The following is a 14,966-nucleotide window of genomic DNA, read 5'->3' on the forward strand; positions in this document are numbered from 1 at the left end:
AGAGCTTCCAGCAAAGGTTAGGATACAGATAGGAACAAGCTGGACAAAAATACCAAACAAAACAAAAGCAAAAAGCAAAGAAGCAGACTTAGCTAGAAAAACAGGAACCAGGATCAGAGGACAAGAGCACAACAGATTAGCTCTGATTTCAACGATGCCAGGCATTGAACTGAAGGTCCAGGGAGCTTATATAGCAACGCCCCTGAACTAACGGCCCAGGTGAGGATATAGAAAAAGACAGACGCTCCAGAGTCAAATCATTAATGACCACTAGAGGGAGCAAAAAGCAAAATCACAACAGTGATCGCTTTTCGAAAATGGTCCATTTGGTGCCTTTGCCTAAGCTGCCTTCCTCTTCCGATCTGGTTCCTGTGTTCTTTCAGAATGTGGTTCGCTTACACGGCATTCCTGAGAATATTGTGTCTGACAGAGGATCCCAGTTTGTTTCCAGGTTCTGGCGATCCTTTTGTGCTAGGATGGGCATTGATTTGTCGTTCTCGTCTGCCTTTCATCCTCAGACTAATGGACAAACGGAGCGAACTAATCAGACTCTGGAGGCTTATTTGAGGTGTTTTGTTTCGGCAGATCAGGATGATTGGGTGACCTTCTTGCCGTTGGCTGCGTTTGCCCTTAATAATCGGGCTAGTTCCGCTACTTTGGTTTCGCCATTTTTCTGCAACTCTGGTTTCCATCCTCGTTTTTCCTCGGGACATGTGGAGCCTTCTGACTGTCCTGGGGTAGATTCTGTGGTGGATAGGTTGCAGCAGATCTGGAATCATGTGGTGGACAACTTAAAATTGTCACAGGAGAAGGCTCAGCGTTTTGCCAACCGCCGCCGCGGTGTGGGTCCCCGACTTCGTGTTGGGGATTTGGTGTGGCTGTCTTCTCGATTTGTTCCTATGAAGGTCTCCTCTCCTAAATTTAAGCCTCGCTTCATCGGTCCTTACAAGATATTGGAAATCCTTAATCCAGTGTCCTTTCGCTTGGATCTTCCGGTGTCGTTTGCCATTCACAACGTGTTCCATAGGTCCTTGTTGCGACGCTACGTTGTGCCTGTGGTTCCTTCTGCTGAGCCTCCTGCTCCGGTGTTGGTTGAGGGCGAGTTGGAGTACGTGGTGGAGAAGATCTTGGATTCTCGTCTCTCCAGACGGAGACTTCAGTATCTGGTCAAGTGGAAGGGCTATGGTCAGGAGGATAATTCCTGGGTGGTTGCCTCTGATGTGCATGCGGCCGATTTAGTTCGTGCCTTTCACGCTGCTCATCCTGATCGCCCTGGTGGTCTTGGTGAGGGTTCGGTGACCCCTCCTTAAGGGGGGGGGTACTGTTGTGAATTAGACTTTTTGGCTCCCTCTTGTGGTTACTAGTGATATTACTCTGGCAGTTTCTTCCCTCAGTTTGCACCCACCTGGGCCGTTAGTCCAGGGGTGTTGCTATATAAACTTCCTGGATCCTTAGTCCAGTGCCTGGCATCGTTGTAATCAGTTCCTTTCTGTTTGCTCCTATCTGCTGGTCCCGGTTCGTGCTAAATTAAGCTAAGTCCTGCTTCTTTGTTTTTTGGGTTATTTGCTTGCTCTCATTTTTGTCCAGCTTGTACTAAATGTGATTCCTGACCTTGCTGGAAGCTCTAGGGGGCTGGTGTTCTCCCCCCGGGCCGTTAGACGGTTCGGGGGTTCTTGAATTTCAGCGTGGATAATTTTGATAGGGTTTTTGCTGACCATATAAGTTATCTTACTATATTCTGCTATTAGCTAGTGGGCCTCTCTTTGCTAAATACCTAGCTCATTCTTACGTTTGTCTTTTCCTCTTACCTCACCGTTATTATTTGTTGGGGGCTTGTATCCAACTTTTGGGGTCTTTTCTCTGGAGGCAAGAAAGGTCTTTCTTTTCCCTTCTAGGGTTAGTTAGTTCTCCGGCTGGCGCGAGACGTCTAGAATCAACGTAGGCACGTTCCCCGGCTGCTGGTATTTGTGGTGCTAGGATTAGATATATGGTCAGCCCAGTTACCACTGCCCTATGAGCTGGTTTTTGTGTTTGCAGACTTAGTAATTATTTCTGAGACCCTCTGCCATTGGGGTCATAACAGGTAAGCCCGCCGCCACCAGGAAAACCACCCAGCTCTGCTGCTCTCCTTCACTACTGCTGTGGTGTCACCTCAAATGTGGAAGGGACCCTGGCCGCTGCCACCTGAGGAAGTGACCGCACATCTGCCGCCGCCACAGCAACCTCCCCATGGACACCAGGCCATGGCGTCGCCCACCTAAGCAGGATGGGACCCTGCTCAGGTGCACGCCGTTCCACCGCACCTCAGCATCACCTCACCTCTGCCACCACCATGCCTCCTGTGACCCTGCTCTGCCACTGCCTGCCCTCAGGTAAGAGATCTTAAATTGGGACAATAAGACGGACCCCCATCTTATAAAAAATCTTTTTTTCTGCAATTTTCACCCCAAATTTGGGGTGCGTCTTATAGTCCGGTGCGTCTTATAGTCCGAAAAATACGGTAAATAAGAAACAGAGACGCTCACCATGCCAATATTATTTGGGATACGCTGGAAAGTTGATAAATGGGTGCAAATTCTTGCTGATGAAGCTCATCTATTGTGGAACCAAAGGAAAAAAAAAGGGTTTTCTGGCACTTCCATCCAGAAAATTAATCTTTTTATTGAAAATTAATTTAAAAACACAAAGATCCATCTTGAGGCTAAAACCCTACGTGTTTCTGGCGTACACTATGCCTTTAGTCATTTCAAATAAAAAGATTAATTTTATGGTTTTCAGTTCCGGAAAATCTTTTTTTTCTTCGTCAGTTCAACTTTGCAATACACTTGTTAATAAAATTCCTCTTCACGCTCAACAATGGAGGGATTTTTAACTTTACTTTTTACAGAAGCAGGTTGTTTGGTACTCCAGGGCAAGGAGTAAAGAACTTTCAAACTTTCAAAAGAGCTTGTAAATGCTGCTCTGAAACTAGCTGGATCTGGTTGCAGCATCGGAAAGGACACAGTTCAGGACAGTGGTTCAACATTGCCTCTGGTCGGTCCACATTGCCAATCAATCAAGAGCACTCCACCTCCTGGCAAGAAGGAAGCCTCAAGGCAGGAGAGTGGTGTGCTCCATATGTTTTCTTTAAAACCACTTTAAAATGAATGATATTTCTTTTTTAATAGTTCAAAATTTATATACGGTATATATATATATTTTTTATTTTCATTACATTTTTATGGTTGGAAGCGAATTGTTCCTTTATTATCGTTATTTAACTACACACAGTTTTGTAATCTGATGCACTCTTGTGTGAGTGTGTTTGTTTAAATGGTAAAAAAGAAAATGAAAAAAAAATAATTTATTAAATAGGTCTATTTCTCACTGAGCTTTGTACCTTTCCATTCAGGAAAATCTGAATAAACTGATGACTAATCTCAGATCAACACAGCCTCACTTTGTTAGATGTCTTATCCCTAATGAGACTAAAACCCCAGGTAAGAAAACTGCGAAACTCACACAAATGAGTTAGTGAATTACTAGAAGTTAAAAGTGTCATCGGGTTCATATGCTAATTTCTGCCAATTTTTCTAAACAAGTTATATCAAACTTTTCTTGCCTGCCCCATTCTTATATATCGGCTGTGCCTGTTTTCATGTTAATGTGGATGATTTGGAATGTGGAAAAGACCTGACCCGTTTATAGAATTCTGGTGAATCCTATAGATTCCAGCATGTAATATGAATTCCACCTAGTTATTACAAACACTACTAAAAATCTGAGCTGCAGAAAAAAAACTGTTTTCTATCATCTGTCAAAAGATACGAAAATCAGGCAACTCAGGATGTGACCACACTTATGAAAAAGTGCTGAACAAAAGGCTGTAAGTTACATAAAAAAGCATAAATGTTTAAAAGAAGATGTATAAGCCTTTCAGGGGCTGATTCGTTAAGAATAGCATTTCCTATGCCAGTCTTGAAGAATACCCACTGGTGTAAGATGCACCAAACTTATTAGGAGTTGTTTTTGCACAGCTATTTATTGCATCAAAATTTGTAATTTTTATGTGCAAGTATTCTGGCATAAAAGCCTTTAAACAAAACCACCTTTAGCCTGTTCAATATCCATTCCTGGTGTTGACATAAAAGTGTGTGATCAAGGCTTTACCTTGATAATACAAATAGAGCAATTGAAATTAATAATCTTATATAGAGGGACATGGGTAAAAGTAAGTGTCTGTGATGTGCCTTCAAAATTTGTTTTATCCTATAGGTGCAATGGATCCATTTATGGTCCTTCATCAACTAAGGTGCAATGGCGTCTTGGAGGGCATTAGAATTTGCCGAAAAGGCTACCCAAACAGACTTCTATATGCTGAATTTAAGCAGAGGTGTGTAACTTATTTAATCTTAGTATCAGCAGCAAATAGGCTGAACATAGTGTTGAGACACAAATATAGAAACTGTATTTGGGTGGAGGGGGGAACAGCCTCAAGTTAGGGTATACAAAAATACTCTCAGATAGGGCTTTCAATAATATTAGTATTAATCAATTGAACGAGCGTGGACTTGTCGGAAAAATTTGCAGCTAATGTGGTGGAAAAAATAAAATACACATTACATAGCTGTCAGACAAATGATTATTCGACCACAATGACTTCTATGCTAGTGGGTTATCTACAGACAGAACTCAAGGATCAGCCGCTGAAATATAGCAGGTTGGATCCTCCCCTCATATCATGTCATGATGCCCCCATACACATCAAACTGTCACCCGATAATGCTGATGTCAATGGGTTCTGAGGACTTTATTCTAATTTTGTTTGCAAATGCGACCATATTTTATGGTCCAGGTTACAGCCACAATGTCTGGCCAAACCACAGGTCTCCTGACTTGAGACAATATGTCTATGAAGCTGTTAGTTCAGGTCAGGAGACCTGTGGATGGGCCAAACATTGCAACTGTAACCTGGACTGTAAATACGGTGTCATGAATATAACAGTGAATTTATACTTTCTACAGACACATCCATCCTGAAATGTGGAGTTATAGCTCTAGAAACACAATACAAAAAATAATGGTTATCAAGAAATAATTAAATTGGTTTTTGACATCGGTATAAAAATGTTTGTCATTGTAAATCCACAGGTATCGGATCCTCAATCCTAATGCAATCCCGGATGACAAATTTGTTGACAGCAGAAAAGCCACAGAAAAACTATTGGGTTCATTGGACATTGATCACTCACAGTACAAGTTCGGGCACACTAAGGTACCAGCCAAGCCAAAGTGACATCGCGAGTAATACACATCTCTGACAAATGACTAAATTCTTCATACAAACATATTTGATAAACCAGTAATAGACTAGACTAGTGAATTACATAAGAATGTCCACATTTTTGGTAATAATCAAATGTATTGCTCAGCAATATAACCTCAAAGCTTCATATTATAGCCCTCATTATTGTCATACTTCATCTTTTGGCTGATTTAATAATTGTATAAATCATTAGCTTTGTTAGCTGCCTTTCCAGTAAGTATATTTAATAAAAGGTAATATTGAAAAACCTATAAAACAACTGACCATGCAGATATTTTCTTTAATTATTAACATCAGTTTTCTTGCTCAGGATATAAGACTACAAACATTTCCTTACAAAGTGAATAAGCTTGGAGCTACACTTGACCTCTCTACTGTACTTTGTGATATTAATGCACATTTTGAATTATATTAAGGGATATAATAATTTAAAGTTTCTTTAATATCATGTTCATTCACTAAGGAGTTGGGTACCATTTCTATTTTTACAAATAAGTAACTTACAGAGAGACATTTTTTTTCTTTAGGTTTTCTTTAAGGCGGGTTTGCTTGGTCAACTAGAAGAGATGAGAGATGAACGTTTGGCCAAGATTATCACCATGCTGCAGGCTAGAAGCCGGGGAAGACTCATGAGGATTGAGTACCAGAAAATCATTGCAAGAAGGTACATGTCAAGTCTTTATCTAAAAGTTGTTTTGTAATCAATCAAATCTGTTAAAATGATTTATTTTCTAGTTCCATTGATGATAGCTTAAAGTCGTGAAAAAATACGGTATGTTTCTAATTGTTTTAAATAATGTTACTGCAGGGATGCCTTGTTAGTAATCCAATGGAACATAAGAGCCTTCAATGCCGTTAAGCACTGGTCATGGATGAAGTTATTCTTTAAGATTAAGCCTCTACTGAAATCAGCTCAAACTGAAAAAGAGATGGCCAACATGAAGGAGGAATTCCTGAAGTTGAAGGAAGCTTTAGAGAAATCTGAAGCCAAGAGGAAAGAGTTGGAAGAGAGACAGGTTACTCTGATCCAAGAGAAGAATGACCTGGGTCTTCAGCTCCAAGCAGTAAGTTACTAATAATTTGTGTTCAAAAACACAATTTTTCCGGCATAAATCTACATTTTTGCTGTGCCTCTATCACACTGCAGATTGCCAGCTTCTGACAGTGTGCAATATATCCACTGTCAAAATTCCCCTTTGTTGTCATCTGCACCTCTCAATTAAACATTGAAAGAAGCAAAAAAATGTGCCAGTGGGAACATGACTGTCCATATGCAAATGGAATAATTGCATTCATGTGACGACCATTCAAGTAGGCAAACAAGAGAAATCATGATGGTGTGCATAGTACACACTCTGTCATGATTTGGGAATCTGCAGTGCAGTACAAGCAGTGTAGAAATTTGTGTTTAGTCTAAAGAACCCTTTAATTATCAAAACTTTGGTCCACTCATTTTTTTTTCATATTTGTTGTCCATGTCAGTAAGGTGCAATGATTTCCATATTTCGACAAATAACTATATGTGATTTTAATGATAGGAATATATTTATGGGTTAAATGACCTCTGTTTTTTACAGGAGCAAGACAATCTAGCAGATGCAGAAGAGCGTTGTGACCTCCTCATAAAAACCAAGATTCAGTTAGAGGCAAAAGTGAAAGAGTTAAATGAGAGACTGGAGGATGAGGAGGAAATGAATTCTGATATGACTTCCAAGAAGAGGAAGCTTGAAGATGAGTGTGCCGAGCTCAAAAAGGACATTGATGACCTAGAAATTACACTAGCCAAAGTAGAGAAGGAAAAACATGCAACAGAAAACAAGGCAAGATTATGATGAACCTCTTAAGACATACATAAAAGAAAAACTTCATTAGGTAACTGGTTTCTATTCACATCTGATCAGGTGAAGAACCTCGTTGAGGAGATGGCGGCTCTGGATGAAATTATTGCTAAGCTTACCAAAGAGAAGAAGGCTCTCCAGGAAGCTCATCAGCAAGCTCTAGATGACTTGCAAGGAGAAGAAGATAAAGTCAACACACTCACCAAGGCCAAAGCCAAGCTAGAACAACAAGTGGATGATGTAAGTGGCTTTAAGTAATAGGTCAGCTGACACAGCAAACGTTGCTCAGAAATGTCATGTGCAATAATAAAACATCAATTTTTTTACCCATTTGTAGCTTGAAGGGTCTTTGGAGCAAGAGAAAAAACTGAGAATGGATCTAGAGCGTGCAAAGCGAAAGCTGGAGGGAGATCTAAAACTTACTCAGGAGTCCGTAATGGATCTAGAGAATGATAAACAACAGTTGGAAGAGAAACTGAAAAAGTGAGCGGTACATTAAATGTTCAAAGATATAGAGTGCTCTCAGTGGGAGAATCAAAATAGGAATCTTGTGGGTGTGTAAATTTGGGTATTAAGTGCTCCTTCTTGCATCTGGTTAAAAAGAAGATGTCACTATTCCTATTTGGCTTCTCCCACTGAGAGCACTCTATATCTTTTTTCTACTGGCTAACACGGTACAAAATCACTTTTTTTTCGTTTAATTAAATGTTCAGGGACGTCACAAATGGTATAACCAGTGTACAAGAATTACAGCTTAGCTGACTAAATCTTTTATTCGTTGAGAATACCCATTAAACTTTAACTATTATGTACTGTAGATGGATAAAATAAGGCTATGTTTACACCATGTTCACTCCCAAGACCTTAAATTGTTTCCAGCAAATATGCCTATGTTATCTACAGCCTACAATAGGACCTATTGGTGGTATGCCTCAATATACATTTATTGGGCTGTTGAAAAGTGTTGTCAACTAGAATTTAAAATACAGAATGTTAGTAAAAAATCCATAGTCATGATAGATGAAGGGTTGTCCGAGACTTTTACACTGATGGCCTATCCTTCAGAAATATGATCGATATCTGATCACCTTGTGCCATCACTGATCAGCTGTTCGAGGTACTGGCCAGAAGTGCAAAGCTGCACAGCACAGATCTATCAATTGTATAGTGGCCACTGCCAGGTACTGTAGATCTATCCCCATTTAGAATCATTGGCACTTCCATCCAACACCAGCATGGGAACAACTGATCAGCGGGGTGCTGGGTGTCACACCCCTACCGATCAGATATTAATGATCTATCATATGGCTGTGTCATAAATAGAAAAGTCCTGGCCAACCCCTTTATTGAACTATACCATCACTGCTCTTCCCATACGATCCACTGTAATACACTGGCATATCAATCTAAAATGTGTCTTGCTTTTGTTAATTGATATATTGAATACTTTGAAGCTTTTGTTGGAAGTAAATCTGTAGTTGACTTACTGGTTTTGTTCTATAGGAAAGATTTTGAGATAAGTCAGCTAAATTCCAGGATTGAAGATGAGCAAATGATGTGTGCGCAGTTACAAAAGAAAATCAAAGAGCTTCAGGTAATTTCTTTTTACTTTTCTGATTTTATCTATTGTTAAAGGTGTGCTTACCACTTATAATGAAATTTTGCTACAGGGCATTATCAACAGAAATTGGGGACACATTTGATTCTCTTTTTAGATGCATGCAATCACATCAGTTATTATTTTCAAAGGCACGAATTGAAGAACTTGAAGAAGAATTGGAAGCAGAGAGAGCTACCCGAGCAAAGGTAGAGAAACAGCGATCTGAGGTAGCCAAGGAGCTCGAGGAATTAAGTGAGCGTCTTGAAGAAGCTGGTGGAGCCACGTCTGTTCAAATTGAGATGAACAAGAAGAGGGAAGCTGAATTTTTAAAGTTACGCAGGGATCTGGAAGAAGCTACGCTTCACCATGAAGCCACTGCTGCTGGTCTGAGGAAGAAGCATGCAGATACTGTGGCTGAACTTGGGGAACAGATTGACAGCCTGCAAAGAGTTAAGCAGAAATTGGAGAAGGAGAAAAGTGAGATGAAGATGGAACTAGATGACTTGTCTTCAAACATTGAACAACTTATGAAAAACAAGGTTAGAGATCTTTTGGGGTTTATACCGATCCAATGTAAAACTTAGAAATGATTTTCCAAATTTGATGAAGACATTTACACATTTTAGAACATTGTTTTCAAATTATAGGGGAATGCAGAAAAGTTGTGCCGGACATTTGAGGACCAACTAAGTGAAGCAAAATGCAAAGTAGATGAACTTCAACGACAATTAGCCGATATGTCCTTGCACAGAGCAAGGCTACAGACAGAGAATGGTAGGAAAATAATTAGTAAATCCATTGTATTATTGTTTAACAAATTATTGTACATTATAGTATATATACATGTATAATATATATGGTATGATACATTTTAAATGATTACTTTCCACCCAAAAAGGTGTTATTTTATTTGTAATAAAGAAAAAACAGTATTGACGTATGTTAACAAGTAAAATAATCCAAAAATATTGAAAAAATAGAATAAAATGCTTTTTAAAAAATAAATATAACACTGATACCGTTTTCACATATTTCAAAAGAATTGTCCGTGACTATGGAGTTGAAGTTGATATTTCTTGAAAAAAAGAAACCCTGCTTTTTTGTTTTATTCCTGATCTTATGAGAACTCAAAAATTATTTCATACATATCTGAAAGCTAACAGTTCTTCTGTCCATCTTGCTTGTTAGGAGAATTAACTCGCCTTCTGGAGGAAAAGGAGTCTCTTGTCAACCAGCTGAGCAGAGGCAAGGCTTCCTTCACCCAGAGCATTGAAGAGCTGAAAAGGCAACTAGAAGAGGAGACAAAGGTAAGGATATAATGTGGACCTTACTGGTCCATACTAATGAAACATACATTGTTAGTTTTCAGAAAAAACATTTCTATAACAAAAGCTTGCTTCTCTTTTTAGTCAAAAAATGCATTAGCACATGCGCTGCAAGCATCCCGCCATGACTGTGATCTTATGCGCGAGCAATATGAAGAGGAACAGGAGGCCAAAGCAGAGTTGCAAAGGTCTCTATCAAAGGCAAATGCGGAGGTAGCTCAGTGGAGAAACAAGTATGAAACTGATGCCATTCAGAGGACAGAAGAGCTGGAAGATGCCAAGTATGTTTTAATTAATTCTCATTTGTGTTAACTTTATTCAAAAGTTTATGTACATAAATATTTTAATGCCTCAACTTCAGGAAGAAGCTGGCAGCACGGCTTCAGGATGCTGAGGAAGCCATAGAAGCTGCAAATGCCAAGTGTTCATCATTGGAAAAAACAAAGCATCGTCTCCAGACTGAGATTGAAGACTTAGTTATTGACTTGGAACGAGCAAACTCTGCTGCTGCAGCACTAGACAAGAAGCAAAGAAACTTCGACCGGATCCTGACAGAATGGAAGCAGAAATATGAGGAAACCCAAGCTGAGCTTGAGGCATCACAAAAGGAGTCCCGCAGCCTAAGCACTGAACTGTTCAAGCTGAAGAACGCTTATGAAGAATCTCTAGACAATCTTGAGACAATGAAACGAGAGAACAAAAATCTGCAAGGCAAGTGAACAAAAAATAAGGACATTTTTAAAGATGTAAACATATCACAGATAGAGCTGAGAGACCTATGGCACACAGCTGAGAAAAGTTACTACTAGCTACTTATCGTTCTTAGAGCGGCCACAACATTGGAAATGTAGTATTGCCATTCACGCCAGGTCTGTACTCTGGCTCATAGATGCCCTAAACTAACCCGTCTATGCCTTGTTTAGTAGGTAATGACAGGGCACGAGACAACCACTTAAACAGATCTGTCCTTCGCAGTTCCCCGAAAATGTTGTGATGTATAGAGTTTACCATATTCACTGATATTAAACTCTTGTAATAAATATTTCTTTCTCTGTTCCAGAGGAAATTGCTGATCTCACCGATCAAATCAGTTCCAGTAGCAAAACAATTCATGAACTTGAAAAGGTGAAGAAAGCTTTAGAAAGTGAGAAAGGCGATATTCAAGCAGCTCTTGAAGAGGCTGAGGTGAGTGTGAATACAAGAATAAACTTCGATCTTGGTTGGCACAATTACTTTATTATGTGTTAGAATATGCTTTTATTTTGGTTTCTGATAATATAACTCTACAGGGAGCTCTGGAACACGAAGAGAGTAAGACTTTGCGCATTCAACTTGAGTTGTCTCAGATTAAAGCTGATGTGGATAGGAAACTGGCAGAAAAAGATGAAGAAATTGAAAATCTCAGGTGAGACGCTCTTCTGTAGGCAGCTTGTACCACTGATTTCACTATGAATTAAGACTATTTACCTATTGAAAACAATATACACTGCTCAAAAAAATAAAGGGAACACTTAAACAACAGAATATAACTCCAAGTAAATCAAACTTCTGTGAAATCAAACTGCCCACTTAGGAAGCAACACTGTTTGACAATCAATAATAAATAATAATAATAATCTTTATTTATATAGCGCCAACATATTCCGCAGCGCTTTACAGTTTAACAGCTTCAAACACATCAGTCAGTCATAAGTAACAATGTTAATGATACAATAATTAAAGCAACACAAGACCACCCTGCTCGTGAGAGCTTACAATCTACAATGAGGTGGGGAGATACAAAGTACAGGTTTATTTACAATGATGGTCCAGCCATCTTCAGGGAGTGGGGGATAGATGGAAGTAGTGAATGGGCTACACACAAACAAAATAACTGATTAGGGAACGTGATAGGCCGCTCTGAACAAATGTGATTTGAGGGAGCACCTAAAACTATGCAAATTGTGGATGGTCCTAATTTCTTGGGGTAGAGCATTCCAGAGGATTGGCGCAGCACGGGAGAAGTCTTGGAGTCGGGAGTGGGAGGTACGGGTTAGTGCAGAGGTTAGTCGAAAGTAATTTGCAGAGCGCAGAGGTCGGTTAGGCCGATAGACAGAAAGGAGGGAGGAGATGTAAGGGGGTGCCGCATTGTGAAGAGCTTTGTGGGTGAAAACAAGTACTTTGAATTGTATCCTGTAATGAATGGGCAGCCAGTGTAATGACTGGCGAAGAGTGGACGCGTTTGAGTAACGGTTAGCTAGATAGACAACCCTGGCTGCTGCATTAAGGATAGACTGGAGAGGGGAAAGTCGAGTGAGGGGGAGGCCAATTAATAGAGTGTTGCAGTAGTCCAGGCTGGAGTGGATCAGGGCGACAGTGAGGGTTTTTGTTGTTTCTATAGTGAGAAAAGGGCGGATTCTTGAGATGTTCTTTAGGTGTAAGCGGCATGTGCGGGCAAGAGATTGTATATGGGATGTGAAGGAGAGATCGGAGTCAAACATAACACCCAGACAGCGCGCCTGCTGCCGGGGTGTTATTATGGTGCCACCCACGGAGAGGGAAATGTCAGGTTTAGGGAGGTTAGTAGATGGTGGGAGCAGAAGAAGTTCAGTTTTGGAGAGGTTGAGTTTCAGACAGAGAGCGGACATGATGTCGGAGACTGCGGACAGACAGTCAGTGGCGTGCTGTAGTACAGCAGGAGTAAGGCCAGGGGATGACATGTATAGTTGTGTGTTGTCGGCATAAAGATGGTACTGAAAGCCAAATCTGCTGATGGTCTGTCCAATTGGGGCCGTGTAGAGGGAGAAGAGAAGGGGGCCAAGGACTGAGCCCTGGGGTTCCCCGACAGCGAGAGGAAGAAGCGATGAAGTGGAGCCAGAGAACGGAACACTGAAGGAGCGGTCAGAAAGATAGGAGAACCAGGAGAGAGCAGTGCCCTTAATGCCAAGTGACTGGAGCCTAGAGAGTAAGAGAGGGTGGTCAACAGTGTCAAAAGCTGCAGAAAGATCGAGAGGAATGAGCAGAGAGTGGTCACCGTTACATTTTGCTGTCAGAAGGTCGTTGGTCACCTTGATGAGTGCAGTTTCTGTCGAGTGTAGGGGGCGGAAGCTGGACTGTGAAGGGTCTAGGGGGGAGTGTATGGAGAGATAACGGGTAAGGTGGGAGTAGACTAGGTGCTCCAAGAGTTTAGAGATGAAGGGGAGGTTGGAGACTGGTCTGTAGTTATTTGTGCAGGATGGGTCGATTGCGGGTTTCTTTAGTAAAGGAGTAATGAAAGAGTGTTTGAAGGAGGATGGGAAAATGCCTGAGGAGAGTGAGAGATTAAAGATTGTAGTTAGGTGAGCAGTGACGACTGGAGAGAGAGACTGGAGGAGATGAGAGGGAATGGGGTCGGTAGTGCATGTAGTCAGACGAGAAGAAGAGAGGAGCCTGGAGACTTCTTCTGTGATAGGATCAAATGCGGAGTGAGCCAGGGGAGATGCAGGGAGGGATGGGAGTCACTGAACTTGGTGATTGGGAGCGGATTTCCTGACGGATATTGTCTATTTTCTCTATAAAGTGCGAGGCCAGGTCATCAGCACAAATGTCTGTGATAGGGGCTTGAGCTTTCGGCTTGAGGAGGGAGTGAAAGGTGTCAAAAAGTTTCTTGGGGTTGTTGGATAGTGAGGAGATCAGAGTGGTGAAGTAGGTCTGTTTGACGACATGAAGGGCAGAGTTATAGGTTTTTAACATAAATTTGAAGTGTATGAAGTCTTCTGGTGTGCGAGTTTTCCTCCATAAGCATTCAGCACTCCTAGAGCATCGCTGGAGAAATCGGGTTTGCGATGTGAGCTAGGGCTGTTTTACTCTGTGTTTGGAGATTCTGAGGGTGAGGGGAGCTACTTGGTGTAGGGTGCTTCTAAGAGTGTAATTGTAGTGATGTACCGCCAGATCAGGACAGGAAAAAAAGGAGATTGGGGACAGTGATGAGTGTAAGGAGTCTGAAAGTGTATGAGGGTTAATGGCTTGTAGATTTCTGACTGAATGGTAGGTAGGAGGGTGCTGGGGTGAGCGAGGATTTGAATGAAGGATGTGGTCAGAGAGGGGAAACGGTGAGTTATTTAGGTAGGAGATTGAACACAGCCGGACAAAGACTAGGTCAAGGGTGTTACTGTCCTTGTGTGTCTCAGAGGTTGAGAGCTGTGAGAGGCCGAGCGAAGTGGTTAGTGATAGAAGCTGGGATGCAGATGTAGAAGTGGGGCTGTTTATGGGGATGTTGAAGTCTCCCAGGATAAGGGTTGGTAGTTCTGAGGACATGAAGTGCGGCAGCCAGGCAGAGAAATGGTCCAGGAAGTGGGTGGGTGAGCCTGGGGGCCGGTATATGACCGCCACTCTGAGGAAGAGGGGACGGAAGAGCCTGATGGTGTGGACTGTCATGATCTCTGCAGGCAGAGATCATAGCAAGCCTATAGAGGGACAAGCTCTCGGAAGATGGAACTATACTGACCATGAACTAAGCCTGCCGCGCAACTAGAAATAGCCAGGTAGCATTTCCTATTTATCGCTAGATGCCCAGCTCTGGCCTAAGACCTAAATAGCTAGCAGAGGGAAATATAAGACCTGGCTCACCTCTAGAGAAATATTCCAAAGAAGACAGTAGCCCCCCACATATAATGACGGTGAGTTCAGATGAAACAACAAACGCAGCAGGAAAATAGTCTTAGCAAATTTGAGGTCCGCTTACTAGATAGCAGAAGACAGATAGTATACTTTCATGGTCAGCAGAAAAACACTAACAAAACACCATCCAGAGATTACCTTAAACTCTGGCATTAACTCATAACGCCAGAGTAGCAATCCCTGATCAACGAGAGCTTTCCAGACACAGTAACAAAACTTCAGCTGTGAACTGGAACAAATAGGCAAAACAAACATGGACA

At 41.4% G+C, this 14,966-nt stretch overlaps 1 protein-coding gene across 3 annotated transcripts in view; it reads left to right on the forward strand.

The window, feature by feature from the left end:
- MYH7B (myosin heavy chain 7B) overlaps positions 1-14,966 on the forward strand; it is a 75,972-nt gene that overhangs the window by 39,985 nt on the left and 21,021 nt on the right. For all 3 annotated transcript variants that reach the window (XM_077251868.1, XM_077251869.1, XM_077251870.1), the window contains 16 exons: positions 3,392-3,479; positions 4,255-4,372; positions 5,131-5,254; positions 5,833-5,969; positions 6,114-6,369; positions 6,883-7,125; positions 7,207-7,383; positions 7,481-7,626; positions 8,647-8,737; positions 8,893-9,282; positions 9,391-9,517; positions 9,932-10,050; positions 10,153-10,349; positions 10,430-10,779; positions 11,129-11,253; positions 11,358-11,473. In XM_077251868.1, coding sequence (XP_077107983.1) covers positions 3,392-3,479; positions 4,255-4,372; positions 5,131-5,254; positions 5,833-5,969; positions 6,114-6,369; positions 6,883-7,125; positions 7,207-7,383; positions 7,481-7,626; positions 8,647-8,737; positions 8,893-9,282; positions 9,391-9,517; positions 9,932-10,050; positions 10,153-10,349; positions 10,430-10,779; positions 11,129-11,253; positions 11,358-11,473 — 2,804 coding nt within the window. The remainder of the gene's footprint in view (positions 1-3,391; positions 3,480-4,254; positions 4,373-5,130; positions 5,255-5,832; positions 5,970-6,113; positions 6,370-6,882; positions 7,126-7,206; positions 7,384-7,480; positions 7,627-8,646; positions 8,738-8,892; positions 9,283-9,390; positions 9,518-9,931; positions 10,051-10,152; positions 10,350-10,429; positions 10,780-11,128; positions 11,254-11,357; positions 11,474-14,966) is intronic.

Source organism: Ranitomeya variabilis, chromosome 4 (assembly GCF_051348905.1).
Source record: "Ranitomeya variabilis isolate aRanVar5 chromosome 4, aRanVar5.hap1, whole genome shotgun sequence".
Taxonomy (NCBI): domain Eukaryota; kingdom Metazoa; phylum Chordata; class Amphibia; order Anura; family Dendrobatidae; genus Ranitomeya; species Ranitomeya variabilis.